The 16,931-nt window shown below is 41.1% G+C and overlaps 1 protein-coding gene across 6 annotated transcripts in view; it reads left to right on the top strand.

The window, feature by feature from the left end:
• Nucleotides 1-16,931, top strand: part of SRGAP3 (SLIT-ROBO Rho GTPase activating protein 3) — a 175,420-nt gene that overhangs the window by 90,197 nt on the left and 68,292 nt on the right. For all 6 annotated transcript variants that reach the window (XR_004692015.2, XR_004692016.2, XR_009557095.1 and 3 more), the window contains exon 4: nt 12,148-12,210. Coding sequence is in view for 3 of the 6 variants with exons in the window: in XM_035106571.2 (XP_034962462.1) it covers nt 12,148-12,210 (63 nt within the window). In the remaining 3 variants the exon portion in view is untranslated. The remainder of the gene's footprint in view (nt 1-12,147; nt 12,211-16,931) is intronic.

The following is a 16,931-nucleotide window of genomic DNA, read 5'->3' as shown; positions in this document are numbered from 1 at the left end:
GACTAAACCACTTGTAGCTCAACGGAACACCATGACAGAAATTAGAGCGCACGGAAATGCTGTTTACCTTCCCGCCGCAGTGCTACCTATTTATCTGCTTGCACTGGTGTGCTTTCAAACTGCTAGGTTGGCAGGAGCTGAGACAGAGCAAAGAGAGCTCACTCCGTTGTGGGGATTCGAACCACTGACCTTCTGATTGGCAAGCCCAAGAGGCTCTGTGGTTTAGACCACAGTACCACCCATGTCGTGCTTTATAAGCATGGGACAAGTGTGGACAAACCCTAAATGTTCTGTTATAAAACCATTTGGTTTGTCAGTATGAGGAGACTATTTACAGTACTTCTAATTGAGGCCTGGCAGATACAATGTATAGAGGTTCTTCGGGTGGCCTTCTGCCAAGCAACTACTGTACTAGACTTGCGTTGTTACTAAAGAGGTGACTACGCACCCTGTGAGGTTTCCCATTATGTCAGTTGGCATTAAAGGCCACTTTTTATGTGGGTCATAATGTTGGATTGTCAGACCCTTTTGACTGAGTCAGGGGTTCTGACTGGAGTGTAGGCTCAGCCATATTCAGCTTGCCCTGTACCTACAAAGCACAAATCCAAGAGGTTTTGCAACTTTCCTGGGAAAACAGGCTCTTTGCCACTGAACTGGAACAAACAGCAATCTGTGGAAAAATCTAATTGCCGTTGGCTCCGATTCAGCAGCACACCGTGGCTTTCCCTGCGGGAAGCAGCAGGATAAATGGAAGTGTGGACATCTCCTGAGAAGGAGCTGGAGTCTGTGCTCGTTCAGCTCGTTAAAGCCCTGGTAGCTTTAACAGTTTATTTTTTCGGGCAGTGGCTCTTAGGCAATTCCTTTAGAACGGTAGCTTTCCCCGGCATAACCAATGGGATCTGTGTTTCCATTGTATGCTCAACTAAGTACCCCTCTGCCATCACCCCAAGCTGATATGTTCCTGGCATGAACCAGAGGTAGCATTAGCTTGATGCCATCCACAGCTTTCCAGACGCAGCACCTGCTTTTAATCGGAGCAAAGCAGAGTTATTGTGTTGAGTGTGCATCTGAGATTCTATTCACAACATGTCACTTAAGGCTGAAGTCTCAGTACAGCTCGCAAGTCTTTGGGAAACGATGACCTAAAACCATTTTTAAACAGCGTATTTCGCGCTGTAATTTTGTCACTCTTGTGTGCGCGCCATACATTCTGGAGCTAGTCTTTTCCTAAGCTTTAATCCATTGTGTATCATTATTAGCCTTTCCTTTCTTATTTGCATGCTTATTTGTTTGTTATTGTAATATTTGGGAAAGCCAAGGCATGTGTGAAGCCATAATATTATTGACCAGAATAAAGAACACCATCTGGGCCAGGCTTTCATAATCAGGCATGATTTGCATACTTTTTAAAGTGATCAGCTCATAAATCAGATTAATAACATGTGTGACAATGTGACTTAAAAAAAATTGAGTCCTTTTCACATGTTAATTTGTCCTGGAAATAGCTAGTCTTTTAATATTGTTCAAGACATTTCCTTGCAGTGTTGTCACATGAGTATTTCCCACTCCACTTTTTTAAAAAACCTACAGGACATACCCACTGTATCCAGTCGTGCTAGCTCACATCAGCAAACAAAAGAAAACACAAATGCAAAATGGTTTTATCATGCAGACGTTGAGGAGGTAGATAATCTGGCAACTCTACCTTAAATGGCTAAGTGAATGAGACCCATCTGCTGCGTCAATGCAAGATTGTTTCCTGGAACTTATTTTTCAGTATCTGAAAAGTGTGCATGCACACAGAAGCTTATACCAAAGACAAACTTAGTTGGTCTCTTAAGGTGCTACTGGAAGGAATTCCCCCCCCCCCCCCAGGTTTTTTTGCAGTTCTTCCAACTTTCATACTGTACTGTGGAGGGCATGCTCAAGCTCGTTTTAAAAATAATTGTGCAGGCTAGATAGCACTAGAAGGGTTAAGAACATCCCTAATTGTTCTACAGCTGTTGTAGATAGCTCTGATGGTAAATTGGAGCAACATTTTGTTTCAGAGATGTCACTTTTAATTTCCCCCTTTGAGCCATTATTAATTGGTTTTGACATCTTGTGGGGACATACATACAGGAATGATAATGTGTAGTGAATTTTTCCATTGCAAATGTGTATTTTCATGATGCAAATATGAGGGATATATAAAAACACCCATATTTTATCCTTGCTTTATTAGCCTTCAGCAATCTACTAGTAGTGTTTATCCTTGGAATTTCCCCCCCTTTAGCTCCCTTAAGACCACCCATTACCTGTTTTTCTCTCTGGAACTGTAAACTCCATTAAGTTCTATATGAGATTTTTGAAGTGGCAGAATTATTCAGAAATAAGTAGACAAAATGACTATCATTAACTACCCCACCCCCCATTTTAAAGTGCTTCAGTGAATTAATTTTTTTGCATGGAGCTTGAGATTATCAATAAAAGCATGTTACCACAGAGCCTAAGGCTTGCTGATCAGAAGGTCGGCGGTTCGAATCCCCGCGGCGGGGTGAGCTCCCATTGTTCGGTCCCAGCTCCTGCCCACCTAGCAGTTCGAAAGCACGTCAAGTGCAAGTAGATAAATAGGTACCGCTCTGGTGGGAAGGTAAACAGCGTTTCCGTGCACTGCTCTGGTTCACCAGAAGCGGCTTAGTCATGCTGGTCACATGACCCGGAAGCTGTATGCTGGCTCCCTCGGACAGTAAAGTGAGATGAGTGCCGCAACCCCAGAGTCATCCGCAACTGGACCTAACGGCCAGGGGTACCTTTACCTTTACCTTTACTCGTCTTTCAAAGTTATTCTTAACACTCTTCATCCTTGCCACATTTTATTTATTGGTATAACATATTGATGAGCTAAGGCAAACCATGTTCAGCTGTGTTGTGCTCCCTTCAGTGATTTCAAGAAAAAGTCCTCACCCATTCATTTTCCTATGCCCGGGTGCTTCTGGAGTCCCCTTGGTAGCTGTGGAACATTGGGTTGCCAACTAACCACAAAACAGCCCAGCCTTCCCTTGTTCCTGTAACTGCAGCTTGATTTGCAGAAATCAGCAGGTAAATATTTTTAGGGCCTAGAGCCATTCTCACATTCTGATATAAAGAGATCAAGCTGCCTTACAGGAGCATGGAATTGTAAATACATTTTTTAACCCTAGAAGCAGAACTGTTGCAGAGCATCCTGTTATGTTCTTATTCCTTTAAGGTTACATTTCCAAAACTCCCAACTAAAATGTCCAGAGTTCGCCGCTCCCCTTTTAGAAGTTTACTATAAATGCACTAACTTTTTGTAAATTTCATACGAAATCAGACCTACATGATTAGACTGTTGTATGTTTGTTCTTTTTAAAACCATGTATAATCATGTAATAGGATGATTGTGCACAGTTATTTTGCTATATGTAGCTATGGTGCATGTACCATATGCTTGTCACAGCTTCCAAGAGCATGTACACAGAGCACAGTAAATATTTATGCAACTCTAATAAGTTATATACCCAAGTTTTTTCCCTCCCCACCACCTTAAATAGGAAGTGTTTTTTGTAGGAAATCCTGTAATGTTTGAAGTAGCCCAGTGCTTCGTAACCTTCGTTGAGTCATGGATCCATTTCAGAATCTGATGAAAGCTATGGACGTCCTCCCCAGAAAATTGCACATTAACACATTCAAACAAACTTTTTGCATACAGTTTATTTTATTGCATAAAAAATTGGTTACCTTTTTGAGCTCAGTTCACAGACCTCCCCCCCTGAAGCCCACCTGTGGACCCTATAGGGGTCTATGGACCACAAGTTAAGAACTGTTGAAGTAACCCTTGGAAATATCCTTACCAAGTATTGATTCTATGCCAATTGATGATATCACTTAGAGAGAACCATATGAAAGAAGGGGCAGCTGATCCAAGGTCTCTTCCTTGAGTTTAAGCCTTTTCTTCATCAGCATTTCATGCCACAGTGTTTTCTACTGTTAAGCTGAAGAAATGCACACCACCACCATAAACTGGCAGGTAGTCATTGACTCACTCAGAGATACACAGCTGTTAAAGGATCCTGTTTACTGTAGGTACTATTGTTGCACAACTGCCCTTCCATTTGGTATTCTGTGGGTATGGTTTTGGCAAAGGGAGTTGCAAGGAATAGAAATTGCCGGTGCACCTTTACGCCAATTGTAGACGTAGATCCCAACGATTGATTAAGCAAATAGTCTGCTACTTCCAAATATCCATGCCTAGGGGTGAGGGCAAGTGGATTTATTGGGCATGCTTGAGGTGAAGGTGTAAGGAACATGGTGCTGCTGGTAAGTGTCTCTAACTACCAAGGTATATGGGGGTATTTTGCTCTGAAATGTGGTTAGTTTTAAATGAACTGTTATTGTAATGATAAGATGTGGTGATAATAGGTAGGTGGGGGAGACGAAATCAGTGTAAAAGAAGGAAACAGGCAAAGAAAATGTTATCCTTTGTTTAGTATTAAAGGCCACCATGGTTTTCCCAGTAGTGATGTATGGAAGTGAGAGCTGGACCATAAAGAAGGCTGAATCGCCGAAGAAGTGATGCTTTTGAATTATGGTGCTGGAGGAGACTCTTGAGAGTCCCATGGACTGCAAGAAGATCAAACCTCTCCATTCTGAAGGAAATCAGCCCTGAGGGCTCACTGCAAGGACAGGTCCTGAAGCTGAGGCTCCAATACTTTGGCCGCATCATGAGAAGAGAAGACTCCCTGGAAAAGACCCTGATGTTGGGAAAGATTGAGGGCACTAGGAGAAGGGGACGACAGAGGACGAGATGGTTGGACAGTGTTCTCGAAGCTACGAACATGAGTTTGACCAAACTGCGGGAGGCAGTGGAAGACAGGAGTGCCTGGCGTGCTATGGTCCATGGGGTCACGAAGAGTCGGACACGACTAAACGACTAAACAACAACAACAAAGGCCACCATCCAACCAAAGCACAAAGGAAAGTCGATGGAGTTTTATAGAGGAGCCAAGGATAAAATTAGGGACAAAAAACTACTAAACAAATAAGGAGTAAAGAGCAACCAGCACCTTCAGATACCTAGGAGCTGCCCTGCCTAATCACTATTGGAGATTTTATGATTCATAATGTTGGTACATTTACTGCTTGCCGGTGATTAGATGGAGTCTGAAGACTAAATGACTAAAATGACCCCGAGGCTTTTTTTTTATCAGTAATCTTAGATCTCCACTGTCTGATCATTATTTTGTCCTCTGTCTGTTACATTGATGCATTACAAAATTGGGCCCATGGTTGTAATGGGAGTGTTGGAGACAGATTCCACAAAACACTTTTCTTTGCCAGTTTTCTGGTTCTTCAACAGATAATATAAATATATATATATTTTTTACCATCACTGTGTTTCACAAAATAAGGGTGTTCTCTATTAGTACTATGGTGAAATTATATTGCAAAAGCAATGCTTAAAACCCCCCAGCTCTACTTCAGCTTCTTTTCAGACTAGTGGGGAAAATGTTGTTTATTTCATGGTAACCTCCTTACAACTCGTGGTAGTGCAGTTACTACCAGAAATTAAGTAATTTCTAAACAGACAGGTTTTTTTTGTAAATCATTTTATTTGTGCTTATTGCTGACCTCTAAAGGGAGATAATGCACATATATAGGTACTACAATGACTTGGCTGGTTGTGTGTGGTTATACATCTATCCCATGTACAATGGATTTTTGAAATGGTTTTATTTCCCATTGTATCCATTCCTTGCTAGAAAGATCTTTCCTTCCAGGGATGCCTTCATTGCTGTAATCATAGCCATTCTGAGATGTACTGTGGTTTGGAGTAAGGCCATCATTACATTGCTGTCTCTCTGGGTTTTATGGTGTCAGAAGGCATTGCATCACCGTGTTGTGACATTTGCATAAATAATTAATCGTCCACAATCATAGGAGATAGATTTCACTTTGCAAGGGTAAAGGGCTAAAATCTCAAGACGGTGGATTATGTGAGAGTGTCTAATTGTCCAGACAGGTCTCTGTGGTAGGCTGGATAGAAATATCCTGTGGTGCCATGATCTTAACGAGAAATCACTTTGATTGTTGGAAACTCATGTCCCCCAATATTAACGCAAGTGCTTTGGATTCTGTAAAATAAAACGGTGCAAATGATTTCTGCTGAGCAAATGAAAGGGAACCCCTGGGTATCTGTTTAGCATCTTACCTTCTTCTTCTTTGACGATCACTCTTAGCCGAGTAAGATTGTCTTCCACGAACACAATCTTATCATCTTGATTTCTGCTAACAGTCATAGTTGGCTAATGCAAAATCAGCTTTAAAAAAACCCATTTGAGTTTCTGTTCTTATTGCTGGGCTTTAGATGGCATGCTATGGTGGTAATGAGGTTCCATTTCCATTGCTTTTAAGCCAATGTAACAACCATAGCTGTCAGGTTTTCCCTTTTCTTGTGAGGAAGCCTATTCAGCATAAGGGAATTTCCCTTAAAAAAGGGAGAACTTGACAGCTATGGTAACAACTCTGCCTCCCCCCTGCTCTCTGGGGAGCGGGAGTTTTTGGTTTGTTTTTATTCTTGTTTTTATTATGTAATTTGTGTTTTTTAAAAAATCTTGTATTATGTGGTAAACTGCTCTGAGATCTATGGGTGAAGGGTGGAAAACAAATTTAATAAGTAATAACAACATATTCTCCAAAAAGAATGAAAGTTTGTAATCTGTCTGTCTATTGATGTGGCATATAGTTCTGATAGTAGTGGTTTAAAATTACAGCTGATGGTAATGTTTCAAGCTCACTCCAATGTTTTTACACTAGTGTTTCTTCTAGCTAGGTGCAATATTATAATTCTGCCTATGATACACATTTTCTTCAAGTATATAATGTGATAGGATCTTGCCTTGCTTTAACATAACATTGAAAGAAGAAAAAGGGATGGGCAGAACAAAAAAATATTGATCCCCTCTCCCGCAAAAGGAAACAAAGCATCAAAATGATGCTCAACATAGAAAGTTTTATTAGAAGATGTCAACATGTTCTGCCACCTTCAGGAGTTCTATTGATAACAAGGAGTATATTAAATATTTACAAATGTTATCCAGTATATTTTGTAGACATTATACATAATTTGAGTCCATTAGTATTTTTAAAAATTCACAAATATTTTCCAAATGCCCCTGACAAGAGGGTGATATGCCACAACACAATGAGCATTGTAATAATAATTTAATAATGTTGTTGTTGTTTGTTTGTTTGTTGTTTGTTGTTTGTTGTTGTTTGTTGTTGTTTGTTGTTGTTGTTGTTGTTGTTGTTGTTGTTGTTGTTGTTGTTATGGGTTTCCTCAGCCACTCTGGGTGGCTTCCAGCAGAATATGTCAAACATTAAAAACATCGTGATACAGGGCTGCCTTCAGATGTCTTCTAAAAATTGTGTAGTTCTTTATCTCCTTGACATCTGATAGAAGGGCGTTCCACAGGGAGGCCACTACCACCGAGAAGGCCCTCTGCCTGGTTCCCTGTAACTTCACTTCTTGCAGTGAGGAAACTGCCAGAAGACCCTCGGAGGTGGCCCTCAGTGTCTGGGCTAAGTGATGGGGGTGGAGACGCTCCTTCAGGTATACTGGGCCGAGGCTGTTTAGTGCAGGGGTCGGCAAGGTTTACCTCGCCTGGGTCAGTTCACTCCAGCAGAGATCCCTCCATGGGCCGGATCGCGTGCATGATTTGTGAGTCCCCGTGTCGCGCTGCACCGGTTTAGCGCAGCACATGGGGACTCTCCAAGCGGGCGGCTTGGTTGGGGGGGGGGTCATGGGCCAGTTAAACGACCCCCATGGGCCGCTTGTGGCCCATGGGTCTTAGGTTGCCTACCCCTGGTTTGGGCTTTAAATGTCAGCACCAACACTTTGAATTGTGCTCAGAAACATACTGGGAGGCAGTACATGTTGTTTAGTCGTTTAGACGTGTCCGACTCGTCCAACAGAGGTGCATCTGGCCCCTTCATTATAGAGTTTCTGACATATGCTGAAGATGGGCCTCTTTACCCTGGCCTTTGACACCTGAGATGTGTGTTCTCAGGACCCACCCTATTCCCGTGACTAGCATTTGTTTTACCTGATTCTAATATTGAATTTTAAATGGTTGTAACTCCCGCTGGGACCTGCTGGTTCAGGGCGGATGGTGATGATAATGATAGTCAGTAGAACTTGAGACTTTTAACCTCAAGGCTGTGAGTTCAAGCCCCACACTGGGCAAAAGATTCCTGAATTGCAGGGGGTTGGATTAGATGACTCCCGTAGTCTCTTCCAACATTATGATTCTTTAACAATGATAATAATTTATAATGGCTCAGACTAGAGTTGCATAGTGGAACATAGAAGAACATTCTGCTGCCTGAGCTTAGATTTATGATCTAACTTTGGAATCCGCCCCCACCCCGAGGATTGTGTTGCTGATGTGGGCCAAACTGTCACATCTGTCTCAGGCTAGGCCACTTGTTATAACAACCTTTGCTTGAGAGACATGATCCATTCTCAAGATCCAAGCCCCAAGGCCTCTCATTAGTTACACCAAGCTTTTATAATCTCATACCAGTGACTTTTCCATTGATGGGGTGGCTTAGGTTATTATTAAACTTGTCTTTCAAGACCTTTATAATACTTAGTAGTAATACTGCTTTGCTTGTTCCAGTGGCTGTTCAAAGTTATAATGACAAAGAGCACTTGTCCTCTAGTGGCTGTGGTTTCTTGCTGTAAGTCCTCTGTAACAAAGTAGTAAATTTTCCTTGGAAAGGTTTATAGCTGAGTGCATTGAAAGCTAAACACTGAGGCTGTGGACCAGCAAAAACCACAAATCCCTGCAATGAAAACATTCCAGGCATATTGCTAGAACTGTCACCTTTCCTGCTAAACATTTGTTTTAAAAACAAAATATCACTCAGAGGTAATGTGTGATTTAAGGCAGTTGGGACATAAAAGCTGAAATAAAAAAATCCTTTCTACTACGGTATTTCCTCCCCTGTTTGCATCCAGTTGTTTTTACCTGATACCCATTTTTGCATATCAACAGACCAAAAGAAATAATGCTGTTGCTATTTTCAGGGGCTGAAAGAAAATCGCTTGTATGGGGAAATTCTTGAAGGGTGGTATATAAATCATTTTAATAAACAAAAATAAATAATACACCCCTATGCAAAAGTATTAGCAAATAGTGGATGCAAGCTAACAAGGGTTAAGGCTAATAGGGTCTCTGAAGAATCTTGGACGAATGATGCTTCAATGAGGCCAGGCAAAATGGAGAGATTTTGAGCCAGGGTTCTGGGGAAATATTCAAGATGGCAGAGGAATATGCTACTGCAGCAACAAGTGTCAAAGGTGAAACACAGAATAGCTCAGTCTGATTTGATATTTGAAGGAGAATGGTGCCCTCCTTGTCCTAGCAATGTGTTTCCTTTTATGTATTGGACACATTAGCATGTTTATGCAACTTATATTTTGTGGAAATGGAAAGCACTTAGCAGCACCGGAGTCACCTAATGAATTATGTCCATGGATGCTCTGCATAAAGGCTTATTTACGCTTGTGCAACAGGGTTTCCTTCCCCCCACCCCACCCCCAATTGGCTTGGGTGGGTCAGGCAAACCCCTAAAACCTCACATAGCGGGAGGGAAGTGGGGATTCTTCTGTGGTGAGCGGAAATACTTGCACAGATGGAACGTTCAACATATGTAGAACGTTCATCACTTCTGAAAAAAGTTTTGTGATTTGGATCCTCTGTTGTAATAAGGGGTAAACTTGAATTTGCTGTTAAATAAACTCTCTCTCTCTCTCTCTCTCTGCGTCTGTCTAACGTGAGCCAACTTTTTTCTGCCTGTGTATGCTCCATATCCAACACCTTATTTTAGTAATGTAGTCTTTGCTAGTGGCAGGAGATGGCTTACCCAGATGTCTTCAATTATAAGACTTCCTGTCAGATGTGGGATCTCTTGGCTCAGACCAACCATGTGATAAAATTCTGGGATATGGAATTATACCAGCTGCTTGTTGTGTGCCACCGTTTTGGAAGAAATCTATTTTAGAAGTTTCTGTTCAAATTATAAAGAACATGTAGGCCCTTGCAACATTGCAGTGTGCGCTGTTTTTATGGTCAGAGTTTCAGGCACATGATTCCTCCCTCCCCCCCCCCCCAAGCCAGCTAGTCAGTCAGTATTCTGTGCCCGCTGAGCATAATCAGTCTTCTTTCAAATGCTTCCCCCACTCCCTATTCATCTGTGCTCCCTGTTTGTTTTTAGAGATGTGTGTGGAGTGGACACACTTGCCCAATTACATTCTTTAACTTCTCCAATGAAGTGTATGACCCACTCCTTTCCATCCCTGGGGACTTAAAAAATAGCTTTATGATGTGAACTAATCATAAACTAATATCATGAGATGCTTTCCTTATGCCCTTTCATATATATCCCCATGTTTCTTCTGTACTCCTATGTATTCCTATTTCAGCAATGCCATTCTTCCCCCTCCTTTCCAGTTGTTGTTGTTTTTTTGTAGATTATCCCCACTTTAGCATATTTTAAATTCAGGTTTATTTTGGGGTTACATCAAGTTTGTAGGTGAGGCTACAGAGAGTATACAGAAACCCTAAGAGGTAAATCAATAGGACATACCCTCCTTTAAGCAAATTAAGTGGAGCTTTAACTTAAGACAAGATTTGGCTCCTGCAGATTGTGAGATAAAGCAATGGAAATGTACAGAATACATTTTTCTCATCATTGCATGCAGTTGAGAAGGCTTCTCTTGCTGATTTAGAACACTAGTACCTCCTGTTTTAAACTTCTATGCCATAGAAGAGAGTGTATCTTGGGAGCAGTGTCCACTTTTCATATATGTAGCACTTGCAGCTGAACATGGGGGTTTTCATATATGAACATCTGAAGCTAGCCTATAACCATCTCCTCTGACCTGGAAGTAGTGCTTTAAGATCTCAGGCAGAGGAGTCACACAATCCTGCTATCTGACATCCTTTGCTAGCTTCATTAGCAATTGAACCTTAGACTTTAGAACTCTTGGAACAGCTTTTTCCAACCTGGTGACTTTCAGATGTTTTTGGCCTACAAGCCCCATCATCCTTGACCATTGGCCATGCTCACTGACACTGATGGTCCAACAATAGCTGGACGGGACCAGTCTGTGGAGTTAAATGGCTTGCTAGCTCATCTGCTGTTTGTGAGAACTACGTTAATGGTTCATTTATTTACTGCCTGTTTCAAGATAAAGAACACATGTAATTTGGACTTAACATTTCTGAATGAGAGAAGCAGAGCCTATGTTGATTTGCATCCCTTTTGGGATTATACCAATTCAATTTCCGAAGAAAAATGGACAGAAAGCATTTGTAGCTACATTTATAAAGTACTGAAGGCGTTTTTCTAACCCAAGGCAATTTTATTTCCCCCAAATCACGTTCACGACTGAAATGCACATACTGCTTAAAAAAGTAACACCACTGCAAAGCAGAACAAGGACTTTGAAAACCATCTGGATAGCTGTTCAGGAAATTGGGAACACATTCAGAAGAGTTTTTTTTAAATATAAAATTGAATTACCAGAAACTAACTCTGTTGCAAAAATTCTCCCGCTTTTTTGTAAAGTGAGGAAAGCATGAACAGACTTCAGGAAGCTCATAAGCCATGTGAAAAATGTGGCTATAATAATGATGGTACTACATCTGCAGTGGATTAACAATATTCGTTTGTGGACAAATTAAAAAATAAATTTGGAAAAATATGACCATTTTCCTTGTCAAAAGGTCTATCTTTCATTTTTCTTCCCCAACCATGTAGTGCTTTATTGTTCTAACTGCTAAGATGCCTATATCTGATTCTACTAATTGTAGTTCTATTTAACGTTTATTTTTGTTCTGACAGTGTGCTAAGAACATAGAAATGCCTCTCATACAGAATCTTTGCAGTGGGCAGGTTCACCCACAGCACTATACAGTGCAGTTCAAACACTTTAGGGCAAAATGTAACAAGAACTTGGATGCAGTGTCAAATAAGGTCTGATAATATTTTAAAAGTCCACCCTGCATGTTCATTTAGTTCTTTCCTTTGCAACAAACTTACCATTTATCAACTTAACGTTTCTGTTCTGTGTTCCAGAGTAAGGAAATCGGACTTCAGATGCATGAAGAACTCCTGAAGGTGACCAACGAACTCTACACTGTGAGTAACATGACTCTTGCACTTCTAAAATGATTTTTTTTGTCAGACTTTAGTCCAAAATCTGACATTACTAGGGTCTTCTTTTACTTACCTCCTCCTCCTCCAGTAAATTACCCCACAATTCACTTCCTACTCCCCTGGAGCTAGAGAGAGATTAAAAGTGAATGTAAATACTGGTTATGGTGGGAGTGCTAGAACTGAGAGGTGTAGTTGTATATCTGTTGAGAAATATACATGTCGCTGGTGGCAAACATCTCATTGTAGTGGCATTGTAGTACCAGTGGAATGTTTATTACTCCACCATCACAAGATAAACAAAAGGCACTGCAACTTCAGCATGCTTAACTGAAAATGGGACAGTAGTAAAGGCATCTTGGGAGGTGGGGCAAGATGAAGGAAGAAGATGGTCATGAGGGTTTAGTGGAAAGTATATTAAGCAGTTTTTGTAATATAAGATAGTTATAAGATAAGCAATATTTATATTTTATAAAAATATTATATATTTTAAATACTAGAAATTACAGCAGTGGCTTAAGGTGATGATATTTCCGCAGGGCATTTAGAACTCAATTAGGAGGTTATGCTTTTGGTTAGTTTTGAAACAGACCATACATTACAGACTATGCACAGTCAAGGTACTTTCTCATAATTAAAGCTGGGGGAAACTCCCCCCCCCATTCTATTTAAATTCACATTGGTGTGTGGGATATTTAGTTTAATATACAAACTTTGTTTTTCCCCTAACTGCCCCGTGCTCAAATCTCATAATATATAATATATATCCTGAGTGCCCAGAATTGGACATAGTACTCCAGATGTGGTCTGACCAGTGTAGAATAGAACGGAACACTTACCTTTCATGATCTGGACACTGTGCTTTTGTTAATGCAGCTAAGATTCCATTAGGTGGTGGTGGTGGTGGTTGTTTTAAAGAGCCTCATTCTATTTAGCTTTTGATCAACTAAATCAGCTAGATGCTCTTCACATGTCATGCTTCCAAACCAGGTATTCTATTTCCCTCTGCCCACCTCAGTCTCATATTTGTGCCTCTGATCATTTGTACCTAAATGCGGGACTTTATCTTTATTTTCATTGAAGTTTGTCATGGTGTTTTGGCCCAGCATTTCAACCCGTCAATATGATTTTGAACCTTGATGCTGTCTTTTTATAGTGTTAGCTGCCCCGCCCAGCTTTGTGTCATATGCAAGTTTGATAAGCATGACTTCTCCTCCATTCTAATCATTTACAAAGATGTTGAAAAGTACAGGGCCCTCTGCTCAGAGCCCTCTGCTCAAGACCTCACTCCAGGTTAACAGAGAACCATTTAATGAGTTCCAGCTTTTTATTTTTCTCTACAACAAAACATTTTTTAATGCCAAGAAAGAAGTAAGCTAGGAATGTGGATACGGTTGCCAGGTCACTTGAAAAATAAGCTCTTTTGTGCATTCCTTTGGGGACCAGTGTGGCATAGCCTAAGATCCTTGGTTGACAGGAAGGTTGAAAAAGAACAGTGGTAGTCTGAATGGTATACTCCAGATGTTGTTGGAGCACAGATGTCATCTTCCTTCAGAATTAGCCATGGTGACTGGGTGGATGGGAAGGCAGCAACATCTGGAGGGCAGCACTTTGGCTGTCTGTGCCCTAGAGTGTCCATGGAGAGTTTGCTGCTCTGTGTAAAAGACAAAAACAAAGTGAGTGAAGCAGCATCATGGGTTGATGCTGTCTCAAGATGTGAGTCTTTGAGGCCACACTGTACGTACATAGGACGATGCCTTATGCAAAATCAGATCACTGCTCCATCTAGCTCAGTATTGCCTATATTGACTAGCAGAGGCTGCCCAGGTTTTCAGACAGGGACCTCTCCCTGGAAATACCAGGATCCAGGGATTGAACCTGGTTTGTTTGCCAGGCAAAGCAGATGCACTGCTGCTGGAAAACAGCTCTTCCTTTAGTGTCTAGAGCAGGTACTGCTGGAGAGCTGGTGCTTTACTTATAACTCCCAACAGCCCAGACCATTGGCCATGCTTGCTGGGGCTGATGGATGTTGTTGTTAAGCAGCATCTGGAAGGCCTAATGTTCCCCACCCTGGACTAGAATTAAGGCAGGAACCAATTTGGATATACTGTAAGGCATCTTCATATGGTATGTTTTTAATGTTCCCTTATTGTATGTGATCATAATAATGTTTGTGCTTCTAAGCATGGTTGAGCAATATGGATACATGGCACAGGGAATGTCTGATAGGCTGTGCCTCCCCACATTGTGTAGCTGTGTGAAAAAAATATTTTCCTGTTATCATATGCAACGACTGGTAGAAGAGGAGGACCGTGTGGAATGCATGTTAACAGGGCCATAAAACCAATTTATTTTTATGCAACATCCAGAATATTAAGAAATAGTTTTATTACTATGCATTGCCTAGAGTACTGTGCAATAAATAGATATTATTTTTATTTATTGCAGAATACTTGGGGTAATGCAAATTAATGATGCAAAAATGACACACTTTATTGCTATGCCTTGTAAGAATAAGCAATGAGGTTTTTTTTTCTTTCTGACACACACACACACACACACACACACACACACACACGTATGCATACTTTGCTAATCAATGCAGTAACAGGATCTAGTGACTAACTCTAAAGCAAAAAAAGAAATGTCATAGCAAACAGCAAATGCCAGCTAAAACACATTCAGCCCAAGTCCTTTAGGACTCTGATTGGATTCCATCTGACATTTGAAGGGACAGTTACATAACAAGGTGTGCTCTAGGCAAATATGTGCCCCTACAATCCTGAAAAACAGCCACAGCAGCTTAGAAAGAAAATATATGGAAGACTATTTAAAAATACTTTTAAAAAATAGCCCCTGCAGATTATTAAGAAGCATCAACACCCCCCCCCCAAAAAAAAACCCTGCAAGAAGAGCTGAATGGCAGTTAGGGATGCAAGCAGACAGACCTTCTGTTTTGGGAGGTTGTTTTTAGTCTTCAGTGCCACTACAGTGAGGCCCTGTGTCATACCTGCCCACCATAATTTTGACAGATCAGAGACACAGATCAGAAGCTTAGAAGTTGCCATTTTTCTCTTGTAGGTCTGTAAAGGGAGAGACAGTTTTTTAGGCATCTGGTCAGGACTTATTTCTTTCACCACCACCTCCTCCTGTTTATTAGCTGCTCAAATGGAACTCAAAGCAACATACAAAAATAAACATTAAAAATAACCTAACACACACACACCCTGCCCCACTAAAAGATAAGCAGAAAATTAAGATCCAAAGGCACACCTGTCACCTAAAGATGGCGCCAGGTGTGCCTCCCTGAGGAGAGCATTCCATAAATGAGGAACCATAACTTGGATGCTTTTAAAAGTTAATACTAGCAGTTTGAATTGAACCTGGCGGGGAGCCAGTGAAGATGACATAACATTGGAATTTTGTGATCCAACCTGCAAATCCCAGTTAACACCCTGTCAGTTTCTTTCTTTCTTTCTTTCTTTCTTTCTTTCTTTCTTTCTTTCTTTCTTTCTTTCTTTCTTTCTTTCTTTCTTTCTTTCTAACCAACTGAAGTGTCTTGTCTTACAGGGCAACCCCATGTAGAGTGTGTTACAGTAATTTAATCTGGATGTGACTAGGATTTGAATGACTGGGATTAGATCCTACTTTTCCAGGAAAAAAACTTTTGCTGGCACTCCAACAGAGGAACTCAACATTGTACTAAATTGAGCATTCCATTAGTGCAAGCATTTCAGTTTTCCAAAGGGAACGACCCCCATTTTTCTCCCTGCATGCTGTTCTAGAGGGTTCTCCTGATCCCCTCAGAGGCAATTTCAGGGGACATGGAGGAGGAGAAGTGGGAATTCTTTAGATGAATCCCACCCTGAGTTTTCTCTCACCTGCCAAACTGTGAGCCTGGCATTTAACAGCAGAACACAAGCCATAAGAGTGGTTGAATCAGACCAATGGCCCATCTAATCCAGGGTCCCGTTCTCACAATGGCCAGCCAGCCAGCCAGATTCCTATGGAAAACCAGCAAAAATTACCTGAGTGCAACAACACTCACCCCTTATCCAGTTGGTTTTTAGAGGTATACTTACTACCTCTGACAGTGGAGATAGAACACAGACAGCAATAACTAGTAGCCATTGGTTGCCTTATCCTTCGTGAATTTGTCTAATCTTTTAAAGCCATCCAAGTTGATAGCTATCACTGCCAACTAAGGAAGCAAATTCCATAGTTTAACTATGTGCTGTGTGAAGAATTTATTTTTGTCAGTTCTGAATTTTCCAAGCCTATCCAAAGCTGACTGTATACCTGCTCCAAATCAGCAAAACACCCAGTTCCATCTGGTCTGGATTAAATTTTAGATTCGTTGCTTTTATCCAATCAAATATGATGTAGCCTTTCTTGTAGGATTTTTTTTTGGGGGGGGGATGAACAAGATTCTATAAAGTACCTTGCAGACAATCTGTATTATTGTCACCTAATGCAGAATAAGTGAAAGGGTTCTTTAAAAGTAAATGGATCCAGATACCTCTCAACCCCACCCCCACTACAGTTTTCAGCTTTCTAGCATGGAATCCCTTTTTCGTCCTCTGTTGCCTACATGAATGGTTATGGTCTGGAGTAGATGGGTTCAGAATTCCTCTTCTTCCATAGCCTTGAGCGATTGCACACTTCAGGCTGAAGCAAACCTGAATTTGACTCCTAAGAGCTGCCCA

Source organism: Zootoca vivipara, chromosome 2 (assembly GCF_963506605.1).
Source record: "Zootoca vivipara chromosome 2, rZooViv1.1, whole genome shotgun sequence".
Lineage (NCBI taxonomy): Eukaryota > Metazoa > Chordata > Lepidosauria > Squamata > Lacertidae > Zootoca > Zootoca vivipara.
The sequence above is the reverse complement of the archived record's forward strand: the minus strand, read 5'-3'. Positions and strand labels throughout refer to the sequence as shown.